General features: G+C 42.5%; 1 protein-coding gene across 2 annotated transcripts in view; it reads right to left on the bottom strand.

The window, feature by feature from the left end:
- The window catches only part of scarb1 (scavenger receptor class B, member 1), a 177698-nt gene that overhangs the window by 58693 nt on the left and 105922 nt on the right, over positions 1-13083 (bottom strand). For both annotated transcript variants that reach the window (XM_068006246.1, XM_068006245.1), the window contains exon 8: positions 6956-7074. In XM_068006246.1, coding sequence (XP_067862347.1) covers positions 6956-7074 — 119 coding nt within the window. The remainder of the gene's footprint in view (positions 1-6955; positions 7075-13083) is intronic.

A 13083-nucleotide genomic window follows, 5' to 3' on the forward strand; every position in this document is an offset into this window, starting at 1 on the left:
TCTGCCCCTGCCTCAGCCCCCCGGGTTGCGGGTTTGGGAGGTGCTGTCAAAGAAGCCTTGGCGAGTTGCTGCAGTGCATCCTTATATTCTATGCCTCGGCTAATGATCTTACAACACCAGGTTATAGTCCAACAGTTTTATTTGAAAATCACAAGCTCCGAAAGCTTGTGATTTTCAAATAAAACTGTAGGACTATAACCTGGTGTTGTAAGATTGCTTACATCTGTCCACCCCAGTCCATCACCGGCATCTCCACATCTCGGCTAATGATGGAAAGTATCCTGTATGCCTTTTTAACCACCTTATCTACCTGTCCTGCTACCTTCAGGGATCTGTGGACATGCACTCCAAGATCCCTTTGTTCCTCTACACCTCTTAGTATCCTCCCATTTATTGTGTATTCCCTTGCCTTGTTTGCCCTCCCCAAATGCATTACCCCACACTTCTCCGGATTGAATTCCATTTCCCACTTTTCTGCCCACCTGACCAGTCCATTGATATCTTCCTGCAGTCCACAGCTTTCCTCCTCACTATCAACCACATGGCCAATTTTTGTATCATCTGCAAACTTCTTAATCAAGCCCCCCACATTTACATTCAAATCATTAATATATACCACAAAAAGCAAGGGACCGAGTACTGAGCTTTGCGGAACCCCCTGGAAACAGCCTTCCAGTCACAAAAACACTCGTTGACCATTACCTTTTGCTCCCTCCCACTGAGCCAATTTTGGATCCAACTAGCCAATTTCCCTTGAATCCCATGGGCTTTTACTTTTTAGACCAGTCTGTCATGTAGACTACATCAAATGCATTACCCTCATCAACCCTCCTTGTTACCTCCTCAAAAAATTCAATCAAGTTAGTCAGACACGGCCTTACCTTAAAAAATCCATGCTGACTGCCCTTGATTAACCCGTGCCTTTCTAAATGATCATTTATGCTGTCCCTCAGAATTGATTCCAATAATTTGCTCACCACCGAGGTTAGACTGACTGGCCTGTAATTACTCGGTCTATCCTTCACTCCCTTTTTAAACAATGGTATAACGTTAGCAGTCCTCCAATCCTCTGGCAACACGCCTGTAGCCAGAGAGGATTGAAAAATGATGGTCAGAGCCTCCGTTATTTCCTCCCTTGCTTCTCAACAACCTGGGATACATTTCATCCAGGCCTGGCGATTTATCTACTTTCAAATATGCTAAATCCTTTGATACTTCCCCTCTCACTATGTTTATTCCATTCAATATTTCACACTCCGCCTCTCAACTACAATCTCTGCATCGTCCCTCTCTTTTGTGAAGACAGATGCAAAGTATTCATTAAGAATCATACCCACATCTTCCGCCTCCACACATAGGTTACATTTTTGGTCTCTAATAGGCCCTACACTTCCCTTAGTTATCCTCATGCTCTTTATGTATTTATAAAACATTTTTGGGTTTTCCTTAATTTTACTTGCCAGTATTTTTTCATGCCCTCTCTTTGCTTTCCTAATTTCTATTTTAATTTTACCCCTGCAATTTCTATATTCCTCCAGGCTTTCTGCAATGTTGAGCTCTTGGTATCTGACATAAGCTTCCCTTTTTTTGCCTTATCCTACCCTGTATGCTCCTGGTCATCCAGGGGGCTGTGGACTTGGCAGTCCAACCCTTTTCCTTTGTGGGAACATGTTTAGTCTGAACCCCTCAAATCTCCCCCTTTGAATGCCTCGCACTGTTCTAACACTGATTTACCTTCAAGTAGCTGTTTCCAGTCCACTTTTGCTAAATTACTTCTCACCTTAGTAAAATCGGCCTTTCCCCTATTTAGAACTTTTATTCCTGTTCTATCTTTGTCCTTTTCCATAACTATGCGAAATCTATCTGAATTATGATCACTACCATCAAAATGCTCTCCCACTGATGCTCCTTCCACCTGCCCAGCTTCATTCCCTAAAACTAAGTCCAGAACTGCCCCCTCTCTTTTTGGGCTTGCTACATACTGGCTAAAAAAGTTCTCCCGAATGCAATTTAAGAATTCTGCACCCTCTATACCATTTGCACTGATTGTATCCCAGTTAACATTAGGGTAGTTGAAATCCCCTATTACTGCCCTATTGTGTTTGCACTTGTCAGAAATTTGCCAACCTATCTATGCTTCTATCTCCCTTTGACTGTTTGGGAGTCTATAATACACTCCCAGAAGTGTGACTGCCCCTTTTTTGTTCTTTAGCTCAACCCATATGGCCTCATTTGATGATCCTTCTAACATATCATCCCTCCTCACGGCTGTAATTGTTTCTTTAACCAATATTGCCACTCCCCTCCTTTTTTTTATCCCCCTCTCTATCTCGTCTGAAAACCCTCTAACCAGGAACGTTGCCGTTCCTGCCCTTCTTTACGCCATGTTTCTGTAATAGCTAAGATATCAAACTTCCACATATCTATCTTTGCGCTAAGCTCATCTGCCTTATTCACTATACTCCTTGCATTGAGGTATATACCATTAAGCACTGCCAAACTCCTTTGTTATCTAGTTTCTAATCTTTGTTTCCTCTGCCTTCCAAACTCATTTACTAATTTTCTGTCTTCCATTTCCAGCTCTGCTTCTCTCCCTTCTGAATGATCGTTCGGTTCCCATCCCCCTGCCGAGCTAGTTTAAACCCTCTCCAACAGCACTAGCGAACCTCCCCGTGAGGATATTGGTCCCAGCCCTGTTGAGGTGCAATCCGTCTGTCTTGTACAGATCTCACCTGCCCCAGAACCAGTCCCAATGCCCCAGGAATCTAAAGCCCTCCCTCCTGCACCATCTCTCCAGCCAGTATCCATCTGCTCTATCCTCCTGTTTCTATACTCACTAGCGCGCAGCACCGAGAGTGATCCGGAGATTACTACCTTTGAGATCCTGCTTCTTAATCTCTTTCCTAACTCCTTTAGATCTACCTGCAGGACCTCATCCCTCTTTCTTCCGATGTCGTTGGTACCGATATGGACCACGATCTCTGGCGGTTCACCCTCTGCCTCCGGCGTGTTCTGCAGCCACTCAGTGATATCCTTGACCCTATTAAGGGGGTGGGAATAGCTGGGCACATTCTGATGACAAAAGGTAAGTTGTAACTTAATGTATGCATGCCAGAAGCTTTGAATTGTCAGCGGACATGAATCATAGAAAGTTACGGCACAGAAGGAGGCCATTTGGCTCATCATGTCCGAGCCGGCCGATAAAGAGCTATCCAGCTTAATCCCACTTTCCAGCACTTGGTCCATAGCCCTGTAGGTTACGGCACTTCAGGTACTTTTTAAATGAGTTGCCTCCACCACCCTTTCAGGCAGCGAGTTCCAGACCCCCATCACCCTCTGGGTGAAAAGCTTTCTCCTGCGCTCCCCTCTAATCCTTCCACCAATTACTTTAAACCTATGCTCCCTGGTCACTGACCCCTCTGCTAAGGGAAATAGGTCCTTCTTATCCACTCTATCTAGGCCCTTCAGAATCTTTCCTCATAAATAAAGTTCTCCAGTCCTGGCAACATCCTTGTAAATCTCCTCTGTACCCTCTCTAGTGAAATCATATCTTCCCTGCAACGTGGTGACCAGAACTGTACGCAGTACTCAAGCTGTGGCCTAACCAGTGCTTTATACAGTTCTAGCATAACCTCCTTGATCTTATAGTCTATGCCTTGGCTAATAAAGGAAAGTATCCCATATGCCTTCTTAACCACCTTATCTACCTGTCCTGCTACCTTCAGGGATCTGTGGACATGCACTCCAAGGTCCCTCTGTTCCTCTACACCTCTCAGTATCCTCCCATTTATTGTGTATTCCCTTGCCTTGTTTGCTCTCCCCAAATGCATTACCTCACACTTCTCCAGATTGAATTCCATTTCCCACTTTTCTGCCCACCTGACCAATCTATTGATATCTTCCTGCAGTCTACAGCTTTCCTCCTCACTATCAGCCATATGGCCAATTTTTGTCTCATCTGCAAACTTCTTAATCATGCCCCTTACATTTACGTCTAAATCACTGATATATACCACAAAAAGCAAGGGACCTAGTACTGAACCCTGTGGAACCCCACTGGAAACAGCCTTCCAGTCACAAAAACACCCGTCAACCATTTCCCTTTGCTTCCTGCCACTGAGCCAAATTTGGATCCAATTTGCCACTTTCCCTTGGATCCCATGGGCTTTTACTTTTCTGACCAGTCTGCCATGTGGGACCTTGTCAAAAGCCTTGCTAAAATCCATGTACACTACATCAAACGCGCTACCTTATCGACCCTCCTTGTTACCACCTCAAAAAATTCAATCAAGTTAGTCAAACAAGACCTTTCCTTAACAAATCCATGCTGACTGTCCTTGATTAATCCGTGCCTTTCTAAATGACAATTTATCCCTCAGAATTGTTTCCAATAATTTGCCCACCACCGAGGTTAGGCTGACTGGCCTGTAATTACTCGGTCTATCCTTTTCTTCCTTTTTAAACAATGATACAACATTAGCAGTCCTCAATCCTCCAGCACCATGCCTGTAGCCAGAGAGGATTGGAAAATGATGGTCAGAGCCTCCGCTATTTCCTCCCATGCTTCTCTTGACAGCCTGGGATACATTTCATCTGGGCCAGTCGTTTTATCTACTTTCAAAGATGCCAATCCCCTTAACATTTCCTCTCTCACTATGTTTATCCCATCCAATATTTCACACTCCTCTTCCTCCTCGACTACAATCTCTGCATCGTTCCCCCTCTTTTGTGAAGACAGACGCAAAGTATTCATTAAGACCCACATCTTCCGTCTCCACTCATAGGTTACCTTTTTGGTCTCTAATAGGCCCTACTCTTTCCTTAGTTATCCTCTTGTTCCTTTTGTATTTATAAAACATCTTTGGGTTTTCCTTAATTTTACTTGCCAGTATTTTTTCATGCCCTCTCTTTTCTTTTCTAATCTTTTTAATTTAACCCCTGCACTTTCTATACTCCTCTAGGCTTTCTGCTATACTGAGCTCTCGGTATCTGACATAAGCTTCCCTTTTTTGCCTTATATTACCCTGTATGCTCCTTGAAATCCAGGGGGCTCTAGATTTGGCATTCCCACCCTTTTTCTTTGTGGGAACATGTTTGCTCTGAACCCTCACTATCTCCTCCTTGAATGCCTCCCACTGCTCTGACACTGATTTACCTTCAAGTAGCCACTCCCTCCCCCCTCCTTTTATCCCCTCTCTCTCTCGTCTGAAAACCCTGTAACCAGGAACGTTGAGCTGCCATTCCTGACCCTCTTTAAGCCATGTTTCAGTACTAGCGATGATATCATACTACCACGTATCTATCTGTGCCCTTAGCTCATCTGCCTTATTCACTAGACTCCTAGTGGATGAGGTTTATTTTAGGCTTGTGTCCCCTTGTGAATGAGTTTGTGCTGCTGGGACTGGGTTGGAAGCATCAGTCTTGGTGCCTTTGCAATCTGCCTTGGCGGGATCTGGTAAGAGAGCAGCACCGTGATGCTAAGAAATAGATGGAGGAACAGGGAAAACATGTGTGGGTATGAAGAATGATAGAGGAGGAGGATTGGTACATAAAAACATAAGAAATTGAAGCAGGGGTAGGCCATATGGCCCCTCGAGCCTGCTCCGTCATTCAAGAAGATCATGGCTGATCTTTGACCTCAACTCCATTTTCCCGCCCTATCCCCATGTCCCTTAGTGTCCAAAATTCTATCTATCTCAGTCTTGAATATATTCAACGACTGAGCATCCACAGCCTTCTGAGGTACAGAATTCCAAAGATTCACAACCCTCTGAGTGAAGAAATTCCTCCTCACCTCAGTCTCAAATGGCTGACCTCTTATCTTGAGACCATGCCCCCTATTTTTAGACTCTCCAGTCAAGGGAAACAGCCTCTCAGCATCTACCCTGTCAAGCCCTCTAAAAATGTTATACATTTCATTGAGATCACCTCTCATTCTTCTAAACTCGAGAGTATAGGCTCATTCTACTCAATTTCTCCTCATAGGACAACCCTCTCATCCCAGGAATTAATCTAGTGAACCTTCGTTACACCGCCTCTAAGGCAAGTATATCCTTCCTTAGGTAAGGAGACCAAAACTGTACACAGTACTCCAGGTGAGGTCTCACTAGAGCCCTATATAATTGCAGCAAGACCTCCTTACTCTTGTATTCCAACCCCCTTGCAATAAAGGCTAACATACCATTTGCCTTCCTAATTGCTTGCTGTACCTGCATGTTAACTTTATTGCAAGGGTTTTGGAGTATAATAGTAAGGAGATCTTCCTGCAATTATACAGGGCTCTGATTAGGGTTTGACTGAGAGGCTTCTCCTTTATTTCGGCTGGTATGGAGCTGATGTACTGTCAGGGAGAAGGAACATAGGAACAGGAGGAGGCCATTCATCCCCTCGGGCCTGTTCAGCCATTCAATTAGATCATGGCTGATCTCACTCTACTTACCCGCCTTTGTTTCTGACATTCATTTGCATGGAACTTACATTGCTAAACCTTCTTCAAATGGAGTCAAGTACAGAAACCACAAAAGCTGTGGAGGAAGTTCTTGTGCACCGATCAAGAGCAAAATGGGAGCAAAGGATTAGCGCCCATTTTTCCTCTGCATTACACCCATTTCTTGGGGCATTATTTGGGAGCAGGGCAGAGGGAAAATTTGTCCTGGAGAGAGGAACAGCCACGCAAAGGCAAACCACAGTCTCCAAATGACCGCATTTAACGCCACAGAAGATGGACCAGTATCATTAAAATTATTCAACTCTGGATTGATCACAACAATAAACCAGATTACAATGCTTGAAAGAGGGAAATTACATCATAGTGTTTAATGCTTACTAAAGATCTGCTTGAGACCAGCAGTGTTAAAGAGTCTGTAATTAAGATTAAATGAATGATGGAGACATCATTCCCCAACACAGACATTTTTCCAACTTAAACATCACAGAACTAGAAGATTTTACTTACAGGATGGACATCAATGAAAAGTGCATGATCTTTCTCATTGGGATTTAACCCATCAACAGCCTCCCACAGCACTGGGTCAGCATTGTAGAAATGTGGGTGGGAGATGAAGACTTGAGCATCTGGAGAACAGAAAAGAAAACATAACCTAAAGCTCCGTTTTACTCAGAGGGTGTGAGGTTGTGGGATTCGCCAGCAGTGACCATGTCAACATTAACAGGTTAGGTAGATGGTTAAAGGAAAAGGGGGGTAAAAATATATGGGAACAAGGTGGGTTTAGGGCTTTTGGTTGTGTGGAGCATTTATTGTTCCAAACAGCCGGCTGCCATTTTGTAATTTCTATACAACTTTTCTATGACAGTAGATCGATAAATGTTATTTATACAAATCAGAAGCTTAAAAAAAAGCCTGTGGATCATAAAAAATGAACATTAAAATACGATACATGGCTGTTTACAGTCGGTTATATTTACGTGTATTTAAAGATGATCACTTTCTGAATCAGATTTTTTTATATTAAAAAAAGAGGCCCAGTTCCCTCCATCAAAACACCTGATCAAAGATCGGACACTTGCTAGAATCCAGATATTTTAAAGCTGCTGTTTCTTGGTTGGTTAGAGGAAGTGCAACAGTTAGCGGGTGTGAATCCTCAGCTATGGAAAGACTCATCACAACTACATTGAAGTCTGTGTACATAGGCTCCCCCAAGACCCCACCCCCCCTCAAGACCCCACCGGCCACCCCCACTATGGGACCCCCCTCCCCACCTCGAGACCCCACCCCCAAGACCCGACACCAGCGATCACAATGTGATCAGAACTGGCCCCAAATGCAGCCAGGTATCCGTTAATCCACACAGAACACTCTCCCACCAGCTGCATTGCGCGGGCGGAGCACACGCCCCATTCAACCTACGCCCGGATTGAAATTGGCCCCCCCATAATTCCATGAATATGGGAGTGCAGCTGGATAAATCCATTAAAGCCCAACAGTATTTTGAGTTTAGTAAATAGGGGCATAAAGTACAAGAATAAATAGATGATGAAAAATTTATACAAGACAGTGCTTAGGCCACAATTGAAGTACTGTGTGCAGATTTGTGCGCCCCATTATAGAAATGACATTAAAACCATAGAGAGCTTGAACACAAGGGTTGGTAAAGACAGAGAGTGAACCTCGAACAGAGAAAACTGCTAACAGAGTGAGGACTTTCATCTGGGAATTTGGTGAGTGTGGGAATTAGTTGCGGGGGGAAGGAGGGGCTAAGCGATTTAAACTAAGAGACTAAAAACTAATCAACTTTTAAAACTTCAGCGAAAAATACATAAAACTAAAAAGACTAAGTAATTATTAATTATTTTGAAATCAAGCTAAATCCATTTACTAAATATAATCTAGATCTCAAGTGATTCTATTAGTCCTAGAAATAAACTATTGATTAAATATATAAAAACTAGAAATGGAAGTGCAGGCTGTGTGTTGGGACTGTAATATGTGGGAGTTTGTGGACAGCGAGACTGCCCCGGATTGCCACATCTGCAGTAAATGTCTCTGGCTTGAAACACTCCAGTTCAGAGTCTTTGAGCTGGACAGCGAGTTAGAGACAATCCACACATAAGGGAGAGAGCGATAGAGAAGGAGGACCACCAGACACTGGTCCTGTCCAACAGGTACAAGGTACTTGATACCTGTGAGGATAAGGATGAAGGCTGCAGGGAGGATGCCCAGAATGCTAACTATGGCACCGTGGAGTATGAGGCAGTCCACGGGGTGGTGGGAGGGGGGGGGGGGGGGAGGAGCGGAATAGAGAGGTTGTAGTCATAGTGGATGCTATAATCGGGGGATAGATAGCATCCTCTGCAGTCTCGACCGAGAGTCCAGGAGGTTGTGTTGCCTACCTAGTGCAAGGATAAAGGATATCGCGGAGCAACTGGAGAAGAACTTGGAAAGGGAGGGGGAGGATCCAGTTGTCATTGTCCACGTCGGCACCAATGACATAAGGAAAAGGTCCTGCTAAGGGAATATCAGAAGCTAGGGTCTAAATTAAAAAGCAGAAACTTATGGGTGGTAATCTCAGGTTTACTACCTGAGCCACGTGCTAATTGTCATAGGGATAGGCAGATCGGAAAGGTGAATGTGTAGCTGAAAGAGTGGTGTGGGAAGGAGGGGTTCCATTTCATGGGACATTGGCACCAGTTATGGGACAGGAAGGAGCTGTATCGCTGGGACGGGCTCCACCTGAACCAGAATGAGACCAGAGTCCGAGCGGAAACGATAAATAGGGCGGTGCATAAGGCTTTAAATTAGCAAGATGGGGGAGGGATCTGATAGCAATAACAAAAGCTTAAAAAAATAAAAGAAACAGGGGATGAGTGTAAAGGTCAGACCAGGGTAAGGAATAAAGATAACAAAAACAGTCAAGGAACAAATACAGTTATAAAACAGAAGTATAAAAGGACTGTTAAAAATAAAGTAAAAGGAACAACCATTAAAAAATGAATTAAATTGCCTGTACAGCAATGAACACAGTGTCCAAAATAAAATGGGGAAACTGGAAGCAATAATCCGTAGTGAGGAACCAGATGTGGTAGGAATAACTGAAACATGGCTACATAAAGAACAGGACTGGCAACTAAATATTGCAGGTTATAACATAATCAGAAAGGATAGGGAAGGAAGGTGGGTGGGTGCAGTAGCTGTACTAATTAGAGATAACATAATGGCAGTAGAAAAAAGGCATATAACAGAAGGATAGAAACAGAATCCATATGGATTGAAATAAAAGATAAGGGATCGATCACACTAATAGGGGAATACTACAGACCACCTAATAGTGGAAAGGAGGTGGAGGAGGAAATATGTAAGCAAATATGTGAAATGAGTAAAGGACATGGAATAATAATCATGGGTGATTTTAACTATCCCCAAATAAACTGGCAAGAAGAGGTCAGTAAAGGGGTACAGGGAATGGAGTTTTTACAATATGTGTAGGACTCCTTTCTTACCCAATATGTAAAAAGCCCAACGAGAGGTATCACTGCTGGATCTAGTAATGGGAAATGAACCAGAACAGATAAGAGAAATAAGCATTGGGGAACATGCTAAATGGATCAAGGGATATGGGGAAAAAGCAGGAACAGGGTACTGAGTTAGACAATCAGCTATGATCATTTTGAATGGCAGAGCAGGCCCAAAGGGCCAAATGGCCTACTCTTGCTCCTATTTTCTATGATTCTATGAACATCTAGGAAATAGCAATTACAACATAATAAGGTTTAAGATAAAAATTGAGAAGGACAGAAGTAAAACAAAGACCAAAGTAATAAATTGGAAAAAAGCTGATATTCAGGGGATGAAAATGGAACTAGGGAAAATAAACTGGAAAAAATTACTGATATATAAAGAAGTAGAATAGCGGTGGGAAACGGTGATCAAGAGAGTCCAGGAGAAATATATCCCACTAAAAAGCAAGAACAAACTAGCCAGTAATGACCCACCATAGAGGAATAAAGAAATAAAGGCAAAATTGAAAGTTAAAAAATGGCATACACTAAGTACTAAGACAACAAAGGAGATGACAAAAGGGTACACAAAAAGGTTAGGAAATAAGTTAAAAAGATAATTAGGAAGGCAAAGAGAAACTAGAACATTAAATTATCATGGAATATAAAAAGAACTAGTAAAATATTCTACAGACACATAAACAACAAAAGAAACATGATAGGGATGGGGCCTCTAAGGGATACACAGGGTAAACTCACAGGTAATGACAGCGAAATGGCAGAAATACTAAATAGTTACTTTGCCTCAGTATTTGCCAGGGAGATTAACATGGTGGGCATGACATTAGAAGAAAAGATCAAAAAAGATATAAAGACATTTAAGATAGAAAGGGGGAGATAATTGATAAACTAATCAAATTAGAGAGGATAAAACCCCTGGTCCAGACAGATTGCATCCACGCATATTAAAAGAAATTAGGGTGAAGATAGCAGAGACACTGTTACATATATATAAAAATTCATTAGAAAAGGGAATAGTGACCAGGACTGTCGGACAGCGAATGTTATTCCTATATTTAAAAAGGGAGATAGAAACAGTCCAGGGAACTATAGACCAATTAGCTTAATGTCAGTGGTAGGAAAGATAATGGAATCCTTACTCACAAATGTAATAGAAAGATATCTAGAAACTGAAAATAATACATAGTCAGTACGGATTTCAAAAGGTTTGACCAACCCTATTGAATTCTTTGAAGTAGTAACAGAAAGGGTAGACAAGGGTAATGCAATAGATGTAATATATTTGGATTTTCAAAAGGCCTTCGATAAGGTACAACATAGTAGGCTCATGACTAAAGTAGAGCACATGGAGTCAGGGGATAAGTAGCAGAATGGATAGCAAGCTGGCTACAAAACAGAAAAGGGAGTAGGGGTTAAGGGTAGTTACTCAGACTGGCAAAAGGTGAGAAGTGGTGTTCCACAAGCATTGGTGCTGGGACCACTGTTGTTCACCATTTACATAAACAATTTGGACTCGGGAATCGGAAGTACAATTTCAAAATTTGCAAATGACACCAAATTGAGGGGCTAGTTAATACCGAGGAGGACTGTGACAAAATACAGGATGAAGTTAATAAACTTGCAGAATGGGCGTGTAAATGGCAAATGAATTTCAATATAGATAAGTGTGAGGTATTACATTTTGGTAGGAAGAATAGGGGGGCCACACACTGCTTGGATAATAAGAGTCTAAATGGGGTGGAGGAGCAGAGGGATCTGGGGGTACAGATACACAAATCACTAAAAGTAGCAACGCAGGTTAATAAGGCCATAAAAAAGCAAGCCAAGCATTTCTAGAGGGATAGAATTGAAAAGCAAAGGAGTTATGTTAAACTTGTATAGAACCTTGGTTAGACCACACTTGGAGTACTGTGCACTGTTCTGGTCTCCACATTATAGAAAGGATATAGAAGCACTGGAGAAGGTGCAAAAAAGATTTACTAGAATGATACCAGAACTGAGAGGTTATACCTATCAGGAAAGGCTGAACAGACTGGGCTCTTTTCTCGAGAAAAGAGAAGACGGAGGGGTGACCTGATAGAGGTCTTTAAGATTATGCAAGGGTTTGATAGAGAGGATGTTTCCACTTGCAAAGGAGACCAGAACTAGGGGCAATATTATAAGATAGTCACTAATAAATCCAATAGGGAATTCAGGAGAAACTTCTTTACCCAGAAAGCGGTAAGAACATGGAACTCGCTACCACAAGGAACAGGAGTAGGCCATTCAGCCCCTCGGGCCCGCTCCACCATTTGATAACATCATGGTTGATCTGTGATCTAACTCCATATACCCACCTTTGGCCCATATTCCTTAATACCTTTGGTTGCCAAAAAGCTATCTATCTCAGATTTAAAATTAGCTATTGAGCTCGTATCAATTGCCGTTTGCGGAAGAGAGTTCCAAACTTCTACCACCCTTTGTGTGCAGAAATGTTTTCTAATCAAACTCCTGAAAGGTCTGGCTCTAATTTTTAGTCCCAGAATCCCCAACCAGCAGAAATAGTTTCTCTCTATCCACCCTATCTGTTCCCCTTAATATCTTAAAAACTTCGATCAGATTATCCTTTAGCCTTTGAAAACTCTAAAGAATACAATCCCAATTTGTGTAATCTCTCCTCATAACTTATCCCTTGAAGTCCGGGTATCGTTCTAGTAAACCTACGCTTCACTCCCTCCAAGGCCAATATGTCCTTCCGAAGGTGCGGTGCCTAGAATTGCTCACAGTACTCCAGGTGTGGTCTAACCAGAGTTTTGTATAGCTGCAGCATAACTTCTGCCCCCTTGTACTCTAGTCCTCCAGATATAAAGGCCAGCATTCTATTAGCCTTATTGATTATTTTCTGCACCTGTTCATGACATTTCAATGATCTCTGTACCTGAACCCCTAAGTCCCTTTGGACATCCACTGTTTTTAACTTTTTACCATTTAGAAAGTACCTTGTTCTATCCTTTTTTGATCCAAAGTGGATGACCTCACATTTGTCTCCATTGAATTCCATCTGCCACAGTTTTGTCCATTCACCTAATCTATCAATATCGCTTTGTAATTTTATGTTTTCATCTACAC

The sequence above is a fragment of the Heptranchias perlo genome, chromosome 25, assembly GCF_035084215.1.
Source record: "Heptranchias perlo isolate sHepPer1 chromosome 25, sHepPer1.hap1, whole genome shotgun sequence".
Taxonomy (NCBI): domain Eukaryota; kingdom Metazoa; phylum Chordata; class Chondrichthyes; order Hexanchiformes; family Hexanchidae; genus Heptranchias; species Heptranchias perlo.